Source organism: Tamandua tetradactyla, chromosome 7, assembly GCF_023851605.1.
Source record: "Tamandua tetradactyla isolate mTamTet1 chromosome 7, mTamTet1.pri, whole genome shotgun sequence".
Lineage (NCBI taxonomy): Eukaryota > Metazoa > Chordata > Mammalia > Pilosa > Myrmecophagidae > Tamandua > Tamandua tetradactyla.
Genome location: NC_135333.1, coordinates 70,128,360 through 70,150,079, shown reverse-complemented (window position 1 = coordinate 70,150,079; position 21,720 = coordinate 70,128,360). Strand labels below are relative to the sequence as shown.

Here is a 21,720-nt window from a genome sequence, read left to right as displayed (position 1 = left end):
CCTGGTACCAAGATTTGCAAGTCAGGGTTCTCTAGAGAAACGAATGAACAGGAGAGGTCTGTAAATATGTGATTTATAAAGGTGTCTCACACAACCATTGGAATGGAATAGTCCAAAATCTGTAGGGCAGACTGTGATGCTAGTGGCTACAATGCAGGTTCTGGACAAACTCCACAGGAGAGGCTCAATGGCTAAAGAAGGAGTTAGGGGGCCTTCAACTGATTGGATTATCCCATTTTGGACACACACCTTAGTTGATCTCAGATATAATCAGCCACAGATGCAATGAACTGGCTGATAGTTTAATCAACTAGCCACAAAATATCCTCACAGCAATGACCAGGCCAGTACTTGCCTGACCAGACAACTGGGCATAATCATTTGGTCAGGTTGACACCAGAGCTCAACCATCACATGGTCTTTTTTAAAGTTCTCAATTTGCTGATGTTTCTGGGATCTAAGCTGAAAAAATGCCCAGCAACAGCCTTTCAACCTAACTTCATTACCACTATTTTTAGAAAACAGTATTTATCTTGTAAAATACTTACTGGTTTTCTGGAATTTTAAATGTTTGATTATGTGTGATGATGATGATCTGTGCATGTGTCTGCCTGTTTTGTCTGCATTTAAAACTGATGCTTTTTTTTTTGGTATGGGCAGGAACCAGGAATCAAACCCAGGTCTTCAGCATGGCAGGTGAGAACTCTGCTACTGCACCACCATTGCCCGCCCTTAAAACTGATGCTTTTAACTGAAGTAGTGCTAGGTGACTTTAATTGGGTTTGCTGTATTCATTAAATTACCAAGTACAAAATCTCCAATCTTGCTGAGGTAATGTTATGTAAATCTAATGGGCTTTGTATAGTTAATATTATCCATTTTTAAATTAATATAAGCTGTATGTTGATAAAGATTCAGTTGTCAATAAAATGTGACCATTGTGATTTTGTAATCTACGCCTGCATCTATATCTATAATCTATGTCTCTCAATGCTTATTATTTTTCATTACTTCCATGGCTACCTCTGTAGTCTAAGCTACCAGCTCCCTCAGCTGGATCATTACCTCACCTTCTGATTGATCTTTCTGTTTTCACCCTTGCTCCCTTTCATCTATTCTCAACTCTCATGACACCTCTGTATTTCACAATTTCTCTAAGACAGCTAATGGTAATGTCATCAATATATATGCTAATTATTTTAGTACATCGTGATCAGCCCAGAAGCTCAAAATTCTTAACAAAAATTAAACAATGTGGGGATATATACATATATCTATATTTGTAGCTAATTATTATTGGGGAAATATAAATAAAAAACAAATCTTCTCCCAAGTGGTAAAAGAAAAACTTTTCATGTAATTTACGATCCCACAGTTTTACTGAACAATTCACGAATCAGGTACCATCATATTCAGAAAGTAGAAGGGAGCTCTGCAGAGGGAGTGGGAAGGGAAACTCACCGGGGCAAACACGGAAGAAAACAAGGAAATGTTTTAATCAACTGACATTACATTTTACAAAGTGGGGAGCAGATATACATTGATTAGTATGGTATACTTGTCCATTCTGAAGCTGTCTTTACTCCTTTATACATTTAAGTTGGGCTTTTGCTTCTCAGAGATTTTTCCTTATTCAAAATGCTTCTTTCTGGTATTTCACAAATCCGAAATAAATTGAAGAAACAAGGCACATCATTCCAATTTTGCCTTGGATTTGAAGAGTCCCTTATGGTGGCACAGTCTTCCACTGTAACTATGTTGTTGGGCTCCCCTATATCCCAGAAGCTGAAAGAGAGTGGCAAGGGACACGGTAGATTCCTGCAACCATTTTTGTGAGGTAGGTCTTATTATCTCCGTTTTGTTGTTCAGGAAATGGAATCTCAGAAAAGGAAAACCATTTGCCTGTCATAGAGTTTGTAAGTCGTGTGGCTGAACTGGACCTTTTGATTTTTTATTATGTTATGCATTTTTTTTTGTGGCTTCAGACTTAGAACGAGAGGTTATGAGAAGGATTGATATGGGTGTGTTCCTTTGCATTCACATCTTTACCATCAGGCTTGGTTTCCTTTCTCCATCCAGTATGTATTAATTTTGGTGCATCATTTAATGGTTTTAAACTGCTGTAGTGGAGTAACTTCTCTAAAGTATCAGACAGCATCTGAGCTATAATCTTAGAACTGCTGCTTACTAGTCACATAATTTTGGGAAAGTCACTTAATGTTCCTGGCTTTCAGTTTCCTCACAGGTTTAAATGGAAATGAATATTTGGAGAGGTGTAATTTAGATAAAATGAGCTAATGAATGAAAAAATACCTTAGGTATTTGGAAAACTCCAAAATGCAGTGCTCTAAAGATGTAGGGTCATTATTAAGGTGAAAAACAATATCATTTTTACCCCATAAGAATCTGACATTTTTCTTAAATCACTATTTTTACCTCATTCACTACAATTTTGGGGCATATAATTCTGAATTCCACTTTTTTTTCTTTTCTGCATTTTCAATAAATTATTCCTCACTTCTAATCCCCTTCTTATTTTCATCTATTAATTCACTTTTATTCTTGAAGCAGACCCAGGGAATGAGAGCGGTTTGTTCTTGTGCTTCTCTTTTTTCTTTTCAGCACTGGCTATCCCCTTCCTACATCTAATACTACCAAGGGTAGACCTGAACATATCCCATGGAGCAGAAAGAGGTTCTAAGAAATTCCCCTTAACAGTGGGTTAACTTTGCAATTCAGGTTAGTGCTACAATTGTCTTACAAATGGTAGTTACCTCAGAGACTCCTTGAAAGGTGTGCCATCCACCCATTGCCATTGACCTTCAGTCACCTGGTCTGTCAGTCCAATATAGAACTCTTTATTTCTAGGTTTCTTATTGAAAAGAAATTCCTGTGGAAGATACAATCAAGAAATAAGAAGTTATTGTTTCAGTTCTGAACAAATTTTGAAATTAGGTATTATTAAAAGAAGTAAAGTAAGATCTGAACAAGGGATGATAGATAAATGGGCCTGAAATGATAAGATCATGGAGGATCATCTCTTGATTTTTAACTGATCAATACAACCTACAACAGAGAAATAAATTCTCACTAATTCTTTCCAAGTTCATTACCTCCTAATGGTAGCAAAGTCTACTGTATATGTCCAGCATAAAATATTATTAACCACATCTTAAAGATAATGAATAAAATTTGCTTACCTTCTTTCATGAAACAGGATAAACATAATCGTCCTTCCAAAATTAACTCCCAACCCTTTTTCCCCTGTCTAAATAATGAAAGACCTCAACAAGGAAATTCAACTTTTCTTAGCCTTTTTTGGTAATGAAAATATGTTAAGGAGGTAGGAATAAATTAATACATATGCTTACAAGTATTTCAGCACATTGTTGTAACAAATAGTAATTGAAGGCCAGACAGGTACACATATATGGACAAGGGATGGACCCAGGGAAGAATGCGACCTTGACAGTGGAGGAGGCTGTACCCCAACTACCTGCTCCTCCTGGGTGTTGATAACCACCAGATGACCTCCCATGGCTGAGCAGTTTTTTAAACTTGCTGTCCAGGACATGGTGTCAGTAGAAAAGAAGTAACAGCTAGATTGAAAATGTTCCCATTCCAGTGGACAACATTTCTGGACAGAACCTAGGAGAAAGAAGTTTCAGTGAATGTCCCAGAAGAATTAAGTAAGATAACAGAAAGCCCCACCTGGCCTCATGGAGTCCACCATTTTCAGCCAGAAGCCTTGGAGCCCCTTGTTCAAGCCCCACATCTTATGACCTAAGGCTGTTGATAATTCCAACGTCAATAAACATAAACAGCAATTTTCTTGTCTTTGGAGGCATTCCCTTAATCCTTAATTTTTATATGTCAGTATCAGCAAATGCAACCATATGCAATAGCTGTACATATGTAGGACCCTTCTGCTTGTTCTTAATTGACAATGGTAGAGAAAGCTATTCATTTTACCAAGGTCACCACTCAGCAACCATCTCTTATGTTACCCAAACAATGTACCCTCTACAAATCTCCACACTGTGGAAATACAGATAGGCTATATTTCTTAGTGTCAGGCTTTGAAGGGTCATTAAGAATAAGTAGTCCTAGCTCTATCAATTTAAAAGCAAGAAAATTATAACTCAAAGGAGGAAATCATGTCCTTAGTGTCCCAGCACATTTCGCTGAGACTTGGAACAGGACTATAGATGAGTGTGAAATATTTCCAAATTCAAATTCTGAGGCAGTTCCAAATTCCTTACTCTATACTTTTTTTTCCTCTTTCACCTCATTTTGGAAATAGGTGATGAATGACAAATAGTATGCTCTTGGGTATAATTCTTTTAATTTAAGATTTACTGTTAAGATATATCCCAAATTTATTCAAAAAGTTCACTATACTCTCTCCAAGATTTCCTGCTTCAATGCTGATTGCATTTCCAAAGTTTTATTCTTGCACACTTACCAAATCCTTACCATTCTCTTGCACAGGCAAGATTTTACAATTTGTTTTCAAAAGCAAGACCTAATCCAACTATACTTGATGTATCCCAATATCAATCTAGAAGCCCAGAAAATGTTAACATATGAATTTGGGATGTAAAAATCTGAGGATTATTATACCTGAGCCATCATTGTAACAGGGCAGTGACATTAAATTTTCATGTGGCTGGAACTTTTTCTCATCACAGAGTTGAAAGATGTGATATGTCACTGTAAGGAGAGAGGCAATTAACGCTTGTTACTTTTTTTGATAAAAATAAGTGTCCTTATATTTAAAACAAAAATGCCAATAATTATCCTATTTTCTTACTATTTTCCTTCCACATTGAGAGGCACTGGGAATTTACATTTCATGGTTTTCCTAATTTGTAAGATGAATACACTTTATTTCAGAACCAAAGAGTAGAGAAAAACAAATGTATTTGTATTCCTTATACCAAGCCTAACTTATACCTACTCTTCTTTCCAAAAGTGCAGTTTGTTGTATTTCTGGTCATTATCAGTGAGTCATTCCTGAGCTCCAAACTAGGATCTCATAGGGAAGGTAAAACCAATGATAGGGGTTCAGAGATAGACTCAAGGAGATGAAAAATGTCTTAAAGGTCACTGAAATTTGATGTCACACATTAATTGGGGATATCTGGCTTGAGGAACAGCTTGGAGATTAATGGCGGAAAAAGTAGAAAAGGAAGTCCTTTTGTGAGAGAAGAGAAACCATAGGCAGCAAGGAAAAGTTTACTCCCCATGTTCACCAGAAAGATTCAGATTGAATTTGACCTTCAGAACCCACCAACACATTTGGTGATAAAACAGGCACTGAGAATTAGGATGGCAACCCCGGCCAGAATCCATAAGAACCTGAGGGAAGAGAAACATCCTCTCCCTGTAGAAAGAGAAAGACACAAACATCGTCAATCTTCCCTAAATGAGACAGAACAGAGATATAAGAAATTCTTATTTTCTTACCTACTTCCTTCCACCCACATTGTATTTAGTAAGTCTCAAACTTCAGAGTACATCAGAATCACTTGGAGGGTTTGTTAAAACAGAGATTGCTGGGTTCCAACCCCAGGGTTAACAGTTCATTAGAGCTCTTTGGAACCAAGTTCCCAGGGATGCTGCTGCTTCTGGTGTGGAGACTATGCATATAGAAACATTGGTATAATCCTTTACTAATTTTAAGATTCTTGACTCACAGACTCAGATAGATCTGCGGTATTTCCTAAGTCCCCCAAGTCAAAAAGAAACAACAACCTAACAACAAACTTTAATTTTTTCTAAGTTTTTTTCCCCCTTTCCTTCTCCCTTTCTCCCTCTCCCGTATCTGCTTTTCTTGTCTCTCTTTTGCTCTCCTCTTTTCAATGTCTCACTTTCCCAGGCCTTCACAAATGAGTCAGATAAAACATGGGCAATCATCTAGCAGTTCCACTCCTGGTCCCAACACACATTTTACAGATGAGTAAAGTGAGTCCCAGAGAAGTGAAATGACTTACCCAAGGTGACAAAGTGACTTAGAGAAAGTGGAGGAACAGGAATCTGGTAGATAGATCTCTTTGAACTTGAGTCCAGCATGCTAGCATGCTTCCCAGCATTACATCCAGTTTTCCAGTCTTCTTCAAACCTACTTTCTTTTTCTTCCTTCCTTCCTTCCTTTCTCAATCTCTCTCTCTCTCTCTCTCTCTCTCTCTCTCTCTCTCTCTCTCTCTCTCTCTCACTCTCTCTCCATTCACTTTCTCCATTCTTTTCCTACTTCACTGGTTATGTATACTGATTCTATTGCCCTCCCCCCACCATATCTATCATCTCCCCTTAGTATAGGGATCTGTAGTGGGAAAGGGAGAGTTGCAAATTTTACCTGGGTGTTGTGATGCAGATGATTTGGATGAATTCATTCTTTTTCTTTTTTCTCTCTCTCTTCAGTTTCTAAGTCTAGGAGTGTTATGTTCACAATACTCAAGGAAAATAATCTTGAAGGATGAACACTATATCTGTCCTTTAGGAAGACCAACTGTAAGGTGTAAGAATATTAACTTGTTCTATGGCTGTGCACTTGTCAGGATTTCCTTTCTTATGCAAGGAGGACAAGGGAGTTTGCTAGGCAATGGCATGTTAGTTCCCTTCACTTCAGGAAACAACAAAATGGGGAAATAATGCAAGGGCAAGTATCCTCAGAAGGCTGATCCTGGGCAAATATGAAAGCCTTTAAAAATATTGTTATTTTGATGGATAAAATTTCTCCGCTTTATTCCAGGTTTAACTCATCCTCCATTTCTTCCTTGACACTGTGGAGCCCATTTCTGTTCTCTGCACTCTCAGTTATGCTCTGGCCTGTACCATCCATATATTTGTTATCTGAAAAGAAAATTTAGACTCCAAATCCTCACAACACCTAACAACTATATTTCTTCTCATGGTTTGTGCTTTTCCTTCCTCCTTCATTTGCAGCTTTTGAACATTCTAGTACTTTGGATTTCTGTCCTGCTTATCAAAGAGTTTACCATTAGGCTCTTTTTCAGTCCCTCAATTGGACAGTCTCGTGAAGTGTGAATTGTTTGAAATTCAATTTAATTCTTTACATCATAACACAGTTTCTGACGCCCAGAAACTCTGTAGGACATTTAATTCAATTGTTCTGAATTATTTGGGCAAGTTAAGGAGGGGGAAGTTAGTTCTATATTGTAGCCTACATTAGAAGAAATTGATTTGAATGTCAGAAGAAAAAATTTCAATTAGAACACAATACTTCTCTTGAATGTTATTCAGACATAGTATTGTGCCATCTCCTTCCTTAAAGATACTTAAGAATATGACTAAATTACTCTCAGTTGATTTAATTCATGAGGCTCAGGAGGAATAAGCATGATTTGGTAATTCCCCAGTCAATGACTCAGCAGGCCTTACCATGTGTTAGAAGGGACTCTTGTTCACAAAGGGACTTTTTATTATTTCAACATATTCGTCAATTTCCTTTGCATCCTCCAGTTAACTCTTGTTTAGGTTTATAAAATAATGCTTCAAAATTATGCATGTATATATTATTAAACATTTGCAAATTTAATATGTGTATTATCAGGTATTGGCTTTCGATTAATAAAAAGAAATTATCTACTAGGTGAGTTAGATGAATTATTAAGCAATAAATTGTAACTAATGCAACTAATTATTTGTTAATTATGTACAATTAGCCATAATCAATATTAATAAACAGTTGTGCAATACTTTAATGCAATGATATATTAATAATCAATTGATAATATTTTCCTGCTCATAATATGTCTGTTTATATCCTGTGTTGTATTGTTTCTTCCAAATTATAAAAGTATTTTTTAAGGTTAAAATTATGGGAAGAGGGCGGGCCACAGTGGCTCAGCAGGCAGAGTTCTTGCCTGCTGTAGTGGAGACCCAGGTTCGGTACCCAGTTCCTGCTGATGCAAAACAAAACAAAACAAAAGATAAAAAAAACCCCAAATATGAGTAGAACATGGTAAGTGAACATTCTCCCATTTATCTAATGAATGCACTTTTCTAAAGTCAATCCGACATAATGATTTCTTGTATATACTTTGATATATTGTGTAAACCTCTCTAGGAGCAGTATATAGCAATGTATTGCTGTTAAACTTCTTATAAATAAGTTCCTATAAATAGGATCATACTGTATGTACTTTTGATTTGAAAGTTATCTTCATATTCATCAATATATTTTCTTAATTCTATTGTTTAGATTTTTCCACAACTTATAATTCAGGCACTTCTGAAGGATACTTCATCATCTCCAGTTTTCCCCTCACTTCCAAATAAGGCAACAACTACCTTTAAACATTGTGCCAATTTGAATCTGTTTGTGCACCCCAGAGAAGCCAAGTTCTTTAATCTTCATTCAATATTGCTGGGTGGGATATTTTTGATTATTTCTATGGAGATGTGACCCATCCAATTGTGGGTGGTAACTTCTGATTAGATGGTTTCCATGGAGATGAGTCTCCACCCATTCAAGGTGGGCATGCTTGTTGGAGCCCTTTAAGAGGAAACCATTTTGGAAAAAGCTTTTGAGCCAGGAGGGCTCACACAGCCAAAGATCTTAGGAGATGAAAGAAAATGTTGTCCCGGGAAGCCATTGAAGAAGCTGGGAGAGAAAGCTAACAGATGTCACCCTGTGTCTTTCCAGATGACAGAGGAGTTCTGGACCCATTGGCCTTTGTTGAATCAAGGTATCTTCCCATGGATGCTTTGTTTGGACATTTTCACAGGCTTAGAACTGTAAACTTGCAACTCAATAAATTCCCCTTTTAAAAGCCATTTCATTCCTGGTATATTGCATTCTGGCAGTTTTCACAAATGAAAACATACATTTTTACAGGGGCAAACTTTTTGGCTCGATGTATGGCCAAGAGTTAAAATCAATATTTGATTTGATCCATCATCATAGATTAACTTACAAAAGTAAACCTGAAATTTTGTCTGATGGTATTTTTTTTTTATTAATTAAAAAAAGAATTAACAAAACAATTAGAAATCATTCCAACCTACATGTACAATCAGTAATTCTTAATAACATCACATAGTTGCATAGTCATCATTTCTTAGTACATTTGCATCGATTTAGAAAAAGAAATAAAAAGACAACAGAATAAGAATTAAAACAACAATAGAAAGAAAAAAAAAACAAAAAAACAAAAAACAAACAAAAAAACAAAAAACTTATACCTCACATGCAGCTTCATTCAGTGTTTTAACATAATTGCATTACAATTGGGTAGTATTGTGCTGTCCATTTCTGAGTTTTTATATCCAGTCCCGTTGTACAGTCTATATCCCTTCAGCTCCAATTACCCGTTCTTTTTTTTTTTTTTTAATTAATGGAAAAAAAGAAATTACCCCAACATTTAGAGATCATACCATCACATAGATGCATGATCATCATTTCTTAGTACATTTGCATTGGTTTAGAAGAACTAGCAACATAACCGAAAAAGATATAGAATGTTAATATAGAGAGAAAAATAAAAGTAATAATAGTAAAATCAAAACAAAACAAAACAAAAACCTATAGCTCAGATGCAGCTTCACTCAGTGTTTTAACCTGATTACTTTAGAATTAGGTACTATTGTGCTGTCCATTTTTGAGTTTTTGTATCTAGTCCTGTTACACCGTCTGTATCCCTTCAACTCCAATTGGCCATTATCTTACCCTGTTTCTACCTCCTGCTGGACTCTGATATCAAGGACATATTCCAAATTTATTCTCGAATGTCTGTTCACATCAGTGGGACCATACAGTATTTGCCCTTTAGTTTTTGGCTAGACTCACTCAGCATAATGTTCTCTAGGTCCATCCATGTTATTACATGCTTCATAAGTTTATCCTGTCTTAAAGCTGCATAGTATTCCATCGTATGTATATACCACAGTTTGTTTAGCCACTCTTCTGTTGATGGAGATTTTGGCTGTTTCCATCTCTTTGCAATTGTAAATAACGCTGCTATAAACATTGGTGTGCAAATGTCCGTTTGTGTCTTTGCCCTTAAGTCCTTTGAGTAGATTCCCAGCAATACTGGGTCGTATGGCAATTCTATATTCAGCTTTTTGAGGAACCGCCAAACTGCCTTCCACAGTGGTTGCGCCATTTGACATTCCCACCAACAGTGGATAAGTGTGCCTCTTTCTCCGCATCCTCTCCAGCACTTGTCATTTTCTGTTTTGTTGATAATGGCCATTCTGGTGGGTGTGAGATGATATCTCATTGTGGTTTTGATTTGCATTTCTCTAATGGCCAGGGACATTGAGCATCTCTTCATGTGCCTCTTGGCCATTTGTATTTCCTCTTCTGATAGGTGTCTGTTCAAGTCTTTTCCCCATTTTGTAATTGGGTTGGCTGTCTTTTTGTTGTTGAGATGAACAATCTCTTTATAAATTCTGGATACTAGACCTTTATCTGATATATCATTTCCAAATATTGTCTCCGATTGTGTAGGCTGTCTTTCTACTTTCTTGATGAAGTTCTTTGATGCACAAAAGTGTTTAATTTTGAGGAGCTCCCACTTATTTATTTCCTTCTTCAGTGTTCTTGCTTTAGGTTTAAGGTCCATAAAACCGCCTCCAGTTGTAAGATCCATAAGATATCTCCCAACATTTTCCTCTATCTGTTTTATGGTCTTAGACCTAATGTTTAGATCTTTGATCCATTTTGAGTAAACTTTTGTATAGGGTGTGAGAGATGGGTCTTCTTTCATTCTTTTGCATATGGATATCCAGTTCTCTAGGCACCATTTATTGAAGAGACTGCTCTGTCCCAGGTGAGTTGGCTTGACTGCCTTATCAAAGATCAAATGTCCATAGATGAGAGGGTCTATATCTGAGCACTCTATTCGATTCCATTGGTCGATATATCTATCTTTATGCCAATACCATGCTGTTTTGACCACTGTGGCTTCATGATATGCCTTAAAGTCAGGCAGCGCGAGACCTCCAGCTTCGTTTTTTTTCCTCAAGATACTTTTAGCAATTCGGGGCACCCTGCCCTTCCAGATAAATTTGCTTATTGGTTTTTCTATTTCTGAAAAATAAGTTGTTGGGATTTTGATTGGTATTGCATTGAATCTGTAAATCAATTTAGGTAGGATTGACATCTTAACTATATTTAGTTTTCCAATTCATGAACACGGTATGCCCTTCCCTCTATTTAGGTCTTCTGTGATTTCTTTTAACAGTTTTTTGTAGTTTTCTTTGTATAGGTTTTTTGTCTCTTTAGTTAAATTTATTCCTAGGTATTTTATTCTTTTAGTTGCAATTGTAAATGGAATTCGTTTCTTGATTTCCCCCTCCGCTTGTTAATTGCTAGTGTATAGAAATGCTACAGATTTTTGAATGTTGACCTTGCAACCTGCTACTTTGCTGTACTCATTTACTAGCTCTAGTAGTTTTGTTGTGGATTTTTCCGGGTTTTCAAAGTATAGTATCATATCGTCTGCAAACAGTGATAGTTTTACTTCTTCCTTTCCAATTTTGATGCCTTGTATTTCTTTTTCTTGTCTAATTGCTCTGGCTAGAACCTCCAACATGATGTTGAATAATAGTGGTGATAATGGACATCCTTGTCTTGTTCCTGATCTTAGGGGGAAAGTTTTCAATTTTTCCCCATTGAGGATGATACTAGCTGTGGGTTTTTCATATATTCCCTCTATCATTTTAAGGAAGTTCCTTTGTATTCCTATCCTTTGAAGTGTTTTCAACAGGAAAGGATGTTGAATCTTGTCAAATGCCTTCTCTGCATTAATTGAGATGATCATGTGATTTTCCTGCTTTGATTTGTTGATATGGTGTATTACATTAATTGATTTTCTTATGTTGAACCATCCTTGCATACCTGGGATGAATCCTACTTGGTCATGATGTATAATTCTTTTAATGTGTTGTTGGATATGATTTGCTAGAATTTTATTGAGGATTTTTGCATCTATATTCATTAGAGAGATTGGTCTATAATTTTCTTTTTTTGTAATATCTTTGCCTGGTTTTGGTATGAGGGTGATGTTGGTTTCATAGAATGAATTAGGTAGTTTTCCCTCCACTTCGATTTTTTTGAAGAGCGAGGAGAGTTGGTACTAATTCTTTCTGGAATGTTTGGTAGAATTCACATATGAAGCCGTCTGTTCCTGGACTTTACTTTTTAGGAAGCTTTTGGATGACTAATTCAATTTCTTTATTGTGATTGGTTTGTTGAGGTCATCTATTTCTTCTTGAGTCAAAGTTGGTTGTTCATGTCTTTCCAGGAACCCATCCATTTCATCTAAATTGTTGTATTTATTAGCGTAAAGTTGTTCATAGTATCCTGTTATTACCTCCTTTATTTCTGTGAGGTCAGTAGTTATGTCTCCTCTTTCATTTCTGATATTTATTTGCATCCTCTCTCTTCTTCTTTTTGTCAATCTTGATAAGGGCCCATCAATCTTATTGATTTTCTCATAGAACCAACTTCTGGTCTTATTGGTTTTCTTTATTGTTTTCATGTTTTCAATGTCATTTATTTCTGCTCTGAACTTTGTTATTTTTTCCCTTTTGCTTGCTTTGGGATTAGTTTGCTGTTCTTTCTCCAGTTCTTCCAAGTCGACAGTTAATTCCTGCATTTTTGCCTTTTCTTCTTTTCTGATATAGGCATTTAGGGCAATAAATTTCCCTCTTAGCACTGCCTTTGCTGCGTCCCATAAGTTTTGATATGTTGTGTTTTCATTTTCATTCACCTCGAGGTATTTACTAATTTCTCTTGCAATTTCTTCTTTGACCCACTCGTTGTTTAAGAGTGTGTTGTTGAGCCTCCACATATTTGTGGATTTTCTGGCACTCTGCCTATTATTGATTTCCAACTTCATTCCTTTATGATCCGAGAAAGTGTTGTGTATGATTTCAATCTTTTTAAATTTGTTAAGACTTGCTTTGTGACCCAGCATATGGTCTATTTTTGAGAATGATCCATGAGCACTTGAGAAAAAGATGTATCCTGCTGTTGTGGGATGTAATGTCCTATAAATGTCTGTTAAGTCTAGCTCATTTATAGTAATATTCAGATTCTCTATTTCTTTATTGATCCTCTGTCTAGATGTTCTGTCCATTGATGAGAGTGGTGAATTGAAGTCTCCAACTATTATGGTATATGAGTCTATTTCCCTTTTCAGTGTTTGCAGTGTATTCCTCACGTATTTTGGAGCATTCTGGTTCGGTGCGTAAATATTTATGATTATTATGTTTTCTTGTTTAATTGTTCCTTTTATTAGTAGATAGTGTCCTTCTTTGTCTCTTTTAACTGTTTTACATTTGAAGTCTAACTTGTTGGATATTAGTATAGCCACTCCTGCTCTTTTCTGGTTGTTATTTGCATGAAATATCTTTTCCCAACCTTTCCCTTTCAACCTATGTTTATCTTTGGGTCTAAGATGTGTTTCCTGTAGACAGCATATAGAAGGATCCTGTTTTTTAATCCATTCTGCCAATCTATGTCTTTTGATTGGGGAATTCAGTCCATTAACATTTAGTGTTATTACTGTTTGGGTAATATTTTCCTCTAACATTTTGCCTTTTGTATTATATATATCATATCTGACTTTCCTTCTTTCTACACTCTTCTCCATACCTCTCTCTTCTGTCTTTTTGTATCTGACTCTAGTGCTCCCTTTAGTATTTCTTGCAGAGCTGGTCTCTTGGTCACAAATTCTCTCAGTGACTTTTTGTCTGAGAATGTATTAATTTCTCCCTCATTTTTGAAGGACAATTTTGCTGGATATAGGAGTCTTGGTTGGCAGTTTTTCTCTTTTAGTAATTTAAATATATCATCCCACTGTCTTCTAGCCTCCATGGTTTCTGCTGAGAAATCTACCCATAGTCTGATTGGGTTTCCCTTGTGTGTGATGGATTGTTTTTCTCTTGCTGCTTTCAAGATCCTCTCTTTCTCTTTGACCTCTGACATTCTAACTAGTAAGTGTCTTGGAGAATGCCTATTTGGGTCTAATCTCTTTGGGGTGTGCTGCACTTCTTGGATCTGTAATTTTAGGTCTTTCATAAGAGTTGGGAAATTTTCAGTGATAATTTCCACCATTAGTTTTTCTCCTCCTTTTCCCTTCTCTTCTCCTTCTGGGACACCCACAACACGTATATTTGTGCGGTTCATATTGTCCTTGAGTTCCCTGATACCCTGTTCAAATTTTTCCATTCTTTTCCCAATAGTTTCTGTTTGTTTTTGGAATTCAGATGTTCCATCCTCCAAATCACTAATTCTATCTTCTGTCTCTTTGAATCTATCATTGTAGGTATCCATTGTTTTTTCTATCTTTTCTACTTTGTCCTTCACTTCCATAAGTTCTGTGATTTGTTTTTTCAGTTTTTCTATTTCTTCTTTATGTTCAGCCCATGTCTTCTTCATGTCCTCCCTCAGTTTATCGATTTCGTTTTTGAAGAGGTTTTCCATTTCTGTTCGTATATTCAGCATTAGTTGTCTCAGCTCCTGTATCTCATTTGAACTATTGATTTGTTCCTTTGACTGGGCCATATTTTCAATTATCTGAGCGTGATCCATTATCTTCTGTTGGCGTCTGCGCATTTAGACAGATTTCCCTGGGTATTGGATCCAAAAGTTTGGAAGATTTTTTGTGAAATCTCTGGGTTCTGTTTTTCTTATCCTGCCCAGTAGGTGGCGCTCGTAGCACACGTTTGTCTGCAGGACCCACCAGTAAAAGGTGCTGTGGGACCTTTAATTTTGGAAAACTCTCGCCGTCCGGGAGGTTCGCTAGCCGAAGCGTCTTGAGCCGGCCCGGGGTCCGAACGCAGGGAGGTTTGCTGGCCGCCGCAGCCCGGGAAAGAGCCCGTCTGAATTTCCTAGTCGGCCCGGGGCGACAAGCGTGGAGGGAGGGCGCCAGCGGCAGCGGCCCGCCCGGGAGAGTGCATGTTCCCGGGGAGTCATGGGTTTGGAAGGGGCCTCCCCCTCCCGTCACCGTTCTCCGCGGCCTGGGGGTTTCCGATCCAATTCTCTCAGTTGGTCCGGGGGGCCATGCGTGGTGTGGGCGCCAACCGCCGCGGTTTCAGGGGACCGCCTCTCCAATTCTCCCAGCCGACCCGGGAAGGGGGAAGGGAGTGACTCCGGCCGCTTGCCGCCCTGCCCAGTGAGGCCCGCGCGCTTCGGTGATCTCACCTGAGCTGCTTCTCTCAGCCAGCCAGCCATTCCAGGATGGGGTACGCTGTCTTTTTTATCTCTGTTGTGGCTTTGGGCGCTTTCTGTATCGTTTCTACTCCCCTAGTAGCTGTCCTGGGGAAGAAACTAAGATCCGCGCGTCTTACTAAGCCGCCATCTTCTCCGGAAGTCCTGCCTATCCTTCCCTGATGGTATTTTTAATTGTAATTTAATATTAATAATTTAGGAGATAAATTTAAAATAATGATGTTACAGTATAGGAACAGTCATTACTCAGCAGTGCAACTGGTAAGCTGTTCCTGTGATCACTATGCTGCAAATTTTTTCAACATGAAATAAACACTTGCTTTTAATTGAGGAGGAATAGAGAAGCAAGCTATTTTTGGATACTTCATTTTTCTTTAATCCTTTCTTATTCATATTATGGTATAAAGGAACTAAATAACTAAATTGATAATTATTTCATTCTTACAGATTATTATGTCCAATAGAGCTATTCTATAAACATTAGAATGATGACATAATTATTTTCGTTATATTTGTATTAACGTTTAGATTTTTATGTTTATTGTTATATAATTTTTATGTATGATTATATTAAATCTATCCAGTCACTGCACCCCCTTTTCTTTTTTAAAATATTTATATTGAGATATCTTCACTCATATACATTCCATCCAAAGTATACAATCAATAGTTCATATCATCACATATTTGTATATATCACCATAATCATTTTTAGAACATTTGCATCATTCCAGAAAAAGAATAAAAAGAAAAAAGAAAAAACTCATGCATCCAAAACCTTTTACCCCTCATTCTCATTGACCACTAGTATTTCAATCTACCCAATTTTTTCCTTTTTTCCTCCCCTGTTATTTATTTTTTTTTTCATTTTTTACTCATCTGTCCATTCTCTGGATAAAGGGAGCATCACACACAGGCAATTCATTTGTTTTCTTGCAATATAGTTATACAATCAAAGTTTCAGGACTTATCTGGCCTATGATCAATATGGAGGCCTTAAGGTTTTGAAAGAAACTTGCTAAGAAAAATTTTACAGAGACTTGGAGAAACTCTCTAGGGGTTTTCAGGAGTATTGTTGGTTAGGGCATGGCATACTTTGGTAGTTTGAAATATCTGGCTATATCTTGCAGAAGAGTAACCTCCAGAATGACCTCTTAATGATTTGAATTTCTTATCCACTGAAACTTTATTTTGTTCCATTTCTTTCCCCTCTTTTGGCCATTCTCACGTCCACAAATACAGCGTGAAACTCATCCCTGGGAGTCATGTCCCACATTGGCAGGGAGACTTACACACCTGGGAGTCATGTCTCATCTAGGGGGAAATTTAGGAGTTCATTTACAAAGTTGGCTTAAATATATAGGCCACATCTAAGCAACAAAGGAAGCTCTTTGGGTGTGCTGGTTTGAAATGCTGTATGTACCCTAGAAAAGCCATGTTTTAAACCTAATTCCATTTGGCAAAGACAGCCATTTCTTCTAATACCTATTCAGCACTATATGTTTGAAACTGTAATTAGATCATCTCCCTGGAGATGCGATTTAATCAAGAGTGGTTGCTAAAATGGATTAGGTAGCGGCATGTCTCCACCCATTTGATGGAGATTAGTTTCTGAAGTCCTATAAAAGAGGAAACATTTTGGAGATTGAGCGATTCAGAGAGAACAGAGCAGAACAACATAGCCTTGAGAAGCAGAGTCCACCATCCAGCGACCTTGGGAGATGAAGAAGGAAAATGCCTCCAGGGAGCTTCATGAAACAGGAAACCAGGGGCGGAAGCTAGCAGATGATGCTGTGTTCACCATGTGCTCTTCCAGATAAGAATGAAACCCTGACCGTGTTCACCATGTGCCTTTCCAGATGAGAGAGTAACTTGGGCTGTGTTCACCACACGCCCTTCCACTTGAGAGAGAAACCCTGAACTTCATTGGCCTTTTTAAACCAAGATATCTTCCCCTGGATGCCTTTGATTAGACATTTCTATAGACTTGTTTTAATTGGGACATTTTCTCAGCCTGTAAACTAGCAACTTATTAAATTTCCCTTTTTAAAAACCATTCTGTTTCTGGTATATTGCACTCTAGCAGCTAGCAAACTAGAACACTGGGGGTGATTCTTAGGCATAATTACATGTCCTAACTTTTCTACTGCAGAAATAAATTTCATAAGGGCAGGCCTCAAGATCGAGGGCTTGGCTTACTAAATTGTAAGCCTCTAATGACTGAGAGACTATCAGGAATTCCCCAGGTGGGGAAGATTAATAGTTCCAACTTTCCCACAGTCTGCCAAGTTGACTTTGCAAATATGCTTTTATTTTATGCCCCAATACTCTTGAACATATCTGGGTATTACATTAACCTGTACAGAATAATAAAATCTCCTTCCCTAATTTAGGATCCATGTTTAATTATTTAAATAAGCTGACCAGACATATTAAATTAGATAGAATGCTACAAAAATTTAAATTTGGACCAAATAAACATTTTTTCCTTTAGTCTGTCATAGAAGTTGAAGTTTTAAAATACAGACATTATCATCTTTAACCCTGTATTCTGAATACCTCAGTCTTAATCAGGTCCATTCATTCATATCGACAATTGGAGTCTGATTTATTTTTCACCTTCTTTAACAGTTGCCGTATGGAGTAATGCTGACTTTCAGACCTGCAGAACTCTAATTCTGAGTCTCAGGAGTCTCATGGACACCTTTTTAACCCAGTGATTCCTTAAGCATATGTTGTCTAATTTCCAAATTTTTTGAATTTTCCATTTCTCCTTTTGTTAGTGATTTCTAGTGTCATTCCATTTTGGTCAAAGAATATACATTGTCTTATTTTAACATTTATTCATTTATTGAGAATTATTTTGTTACTCAACATATAGTCTATTCTGGAGACAGATCCATGTGCCCTTAAGGAGAATATGTTATTTTGTTTTCACTGGGTGTAGTGTTCTATATACGTCTGTTATGCCTAGTTGGTTTAGTGTATCATTTAAGTCTTGTACTTGTTCACTGATCTTCTGACTAGATGTTCTATCCATTCTTGAGTGTGGTGTGTTAAAGTTTCCTACTATTATTGTAGAACCATTGATTTCTCCCTTCAAATCTGTCAGTATTTGTTTTTTATAATTTGGGGCTTTGCTGTTAGATGCATATATATTTATAAGTGTTCCATGTTCCTGTGGAATTATCTCTTTTATCAGTATATAAAAACCATTTATGTTCCTCATAACTGGTTTTTGCTTGAAGTCCATTTTATCAGATATTAGTATAGCCACCCCAGCTCACTTTTGGTTACTCTTTGCATGGAATATGTTTTTCCATCCTTTCACCATCAATCTACTTGTATCTTTGACTTTAAAGTGCATCTCTTGCAGGCAGTATACAGTTGGGCCAGGCTTTTTTGTCCATTTTGCCAATCTCTGCCTTTTGACTGGAGAGTTGAATCCATTTACCTTTAAATTCACTACTGATAATATAGAATTTTATTCTGCCATTTTTCTATTTAGCTTTTGCAAATTTTTTATATAGTTTTTGCTCCTCACTTCCAAAAATGCTTACTTTTATATTTATTCCTTTCTTCTGTTATACCATATTGAGTGCCTTCTCCTTTCTACCTGGATATATTTTCACTGAGGTTCCCAGGGGGGTTATATTTATCAACCTAAATATATAACATTTAGTTTGACTCCAACGCAACTTCAATAGCATGCACACATACTTTTCCTATGTGCCCCATCATTATTTGTACTTGTTGCCACTTACATCTTTGTACATTTTATTTCCAAAATCCTAGATTTATCATTATTTTATATGCATTTGCATTTTTGCACCTGTAGGAAGTACAAAATGTGATTACACACCAAATAAAAGTGCAGGAATGCTCATATTTATAATCACCCAAATGGCTACCTTTACCACAGGTCTTTATTTCATTGTGATTCTTTGGATCACTGAATAGTGTCCTTTCCTTCCAGTGTGAAGAACCCCCCCCAGTATTGCTTGTAGTGGAGGTCTAGTGGTAATGAACTCCCTCATCTTTTATCTGACACTATCTTAATCTCTCTATTTTTAATACAGTTTTATTCTCCCTTATCTTTGAAAGAGACTCTCACCAGATATAAAATTTTTGGTTGGCAGATTTTTTTATGCAGGACTTTAAAGTATTTGAACCCACACAAATAAAGTATTTTTAACCCAGTGATTCCTTAAGCATATGTTGTCTAATTTCCAAATTTTTTGAATTTTCCATTTCTCCCTTTGTTAGTGATTTCTAGTGTCATTCCATTTTGGTCAAAGAATATACGTAGTCTTATTTTAACATTTATTCATTTATTGAGAATTATTTTGTTACTCAACAAAATAATTCTGATGAGATATTGTATTTAGTCTAATTGAGACTCCCTTGTACAAAACAAGTTTCTTTTCTCTTGAAGCTTTTAGAACTCTCTTCTTGTCCTTTGCATTTGATAGTGTAATCAATATATGATAAGGTGTATTATTCTTCGTATTAATCTTGTTTGATGTTCTCTGGGCTTTTTAGATGTGCATATTCCTGTCTTTTGCTAAGTTTGGGAAGTTCTTTGCCATTATTTCTTTAATTAGTCTTCTGCCTCCTTCTCTCTTCTTTTTCTGAGAATCCCTGTGGTTTTCTTAGGCTATTTTCACTTCTAGTGCATATTTTTTTTCTGCTTCTCAGCCTGACTCACTTCAAATGTCTTGTCTTCAAATTCACTGATTCTTTCTTCTTCCATGTTCATTCTGCTATTGAAACCCTCCTGTTCATTTTTTATTTCAGTTATTATGGTCTTTAATGCCAGTAGTTCTTTTTGGTTCCTTTTTAAAATTTCTATTTCTTTTCTTAGACTCTCATATTACTCATTCATTGTTTTCCTGATATCTTTGTTCTTTTTCTGTACTTTTCTTCATCTCCTTGAGCATTTTTAAGATAATTTTTTAAAAGGCTTTGTGCAGTATGTCCACATTCTTGTCTTCTTCATTGGATTCTCTGTACTTTTATCCTCTGCCTTTGGATGCGCCATTGTTTCCTGTTACGTTGTTTGTCTTTACTCTTTTATTGCACACTATACATTTAAATATTTTAAAGTATTAAACTGAAATTTGCTTCATGGGATGTCTGTTTCTTGGTTTGGTAACCTGCTTCAGCCCTCCTATCAGGAGGGTCTGCCCAAGGTGAATGTAGTATTTAGGGTTTTTCCTGCTTGCACTTTTGCTTGTTAGTTCTTCAGGTTTCTACTGTTTATAGGAGTTTGATTTTCCCCTATGATTCACAACAGACAGAGCTCTCACTCTTGAATATTTGAAGTGAGCTGGCCTTTTTCCAGACTGCCTGTTTATATAGTTTTTTTTTTACACTTCTTTCATTTTCCCCCATTGCTTTTGTCTGGAAGGCAAATTTGGGGAGGAGGGCCACCTAGGAAAGGACTTTCCCAAATCAGTCCTTCTCAGCCAAAACGGGGCTAAGGAACCGGGAAGGGGTTAAGATTGGCTCCAAAGTGCCTAGGCAGGGAATAAGGATGGTTGCCCATGCCATCTCTGATGTATCCTCTAAGCTTAACTTTCCTGACTTGTGCAGCACATGTTGCCCTTCGGCTAACTCTCCCCTGTTGCCCTAAGGAAGCACTGCATCTTCAAATATCCACAACCTCCTACTGTGTCTGGGAATGTGTGAACAATGACTTATACTTCCTTTATCAGGACAGGGTTGAAACAGTGGCTGCTGTTACTTTTCTGCAGTGCACATTGAAACAATAACTTCCCACAGAGCTGTGACCCCTCTATTCACTAATCAAAAGCCATGATCATGTAAGGCATGCAGCTAAGTATGCTGAATGAAATAAGCCAGAAATGAAAAGACAAACATTGTAACCCCTCGCTAATATGGACTAACTATATAATGTGCAAACTCTGAAAACTGACGTCAAGAGCATAAATTATCAGGGGAAGCCTTATTGTAACGTCTCCTAGATTGTAAACTGCTATAGCAGTCACATCTATTACTGAGTTGTAATGATTATTTCTAAATTCTGAGGTACTGAGTTTATGTGTATAACGTGGTCAATCTCTGGAACTTTGGGTATCTGTGTGACACCTGAGACTCAGAGCTAGAGTTCTGCAGCTACGAAAGTCAGCCTTTCATCATGCAGCAACTATTAAAGAAGTTGAAAAACAGATCAGACTTCAAATAAAGATATGACTGGAACAGATCTCATTAGGACTAAGGCAAATTAGACTAAAGGGTAAAGGTTGATATTGATTGTGCTTTGAAACGTCAACTTCTGAGACCAAAGGAAGAACTGTTTATCTGGTGCAAAATTTGTATTTTCTGTAGCACACTCTCTGTTTCTTTTCTTTTCTTTTTTTTTTTTGCATGGGCAGGCACCAGGAATTGAACCTGGGTCATTGGCACGGCAGGCAAAAATTCTGCCACTGAGCCACCATTGCACCACCACACACACTATCTAATTTAACTTGTATAGTCAGTTTATTTGA

At 36.9% G+C, this 21,720-nt stretch overlaps 1 protein-coding gene across 2 annotated transcripts; it reads right to left on the bottom strand.

The window, feature by feature from the left end:
- Positions 1–1,484: 1,484 nt before the first annotated feature.
- Positions 1,485–6,539, bottom strand: CLEC4E (C-type lectin domain family 4 member E). 2 transcript variants are annotated; one of them, XM_077167902.1, is made up of 6 exons: positions 6,359–6,539; positions 5,294–5,386; positions 4,624–4,713; positions 3,497–3,648; positions 2,775–2,890; positions 1,485–1,785 (listed from the first exon to the last, which is right to left on the bottom strand). In XM_077167902.1, exons 1-6 carry the CDS (start codon positions 6,393–6,395, stop codon positions 1,596–1,598), a joined length of 678 nt encoding a protein of 225 aa, XP_077024017.1. In that variant the 5' UTR covers positions 6,396–6,539; the 3' UTR covers positions 1,485–1,595. The 2 variants fall into 2 exon arrangements, with proteins under 2 accessions (XP_077024017.1, XP_077024018.1); XM_077167903.1 differs by lacking the exon at positions 5,294–5,386.
- Positions 6,540–21,720: the final 15,181 nt, after the last annotated feature.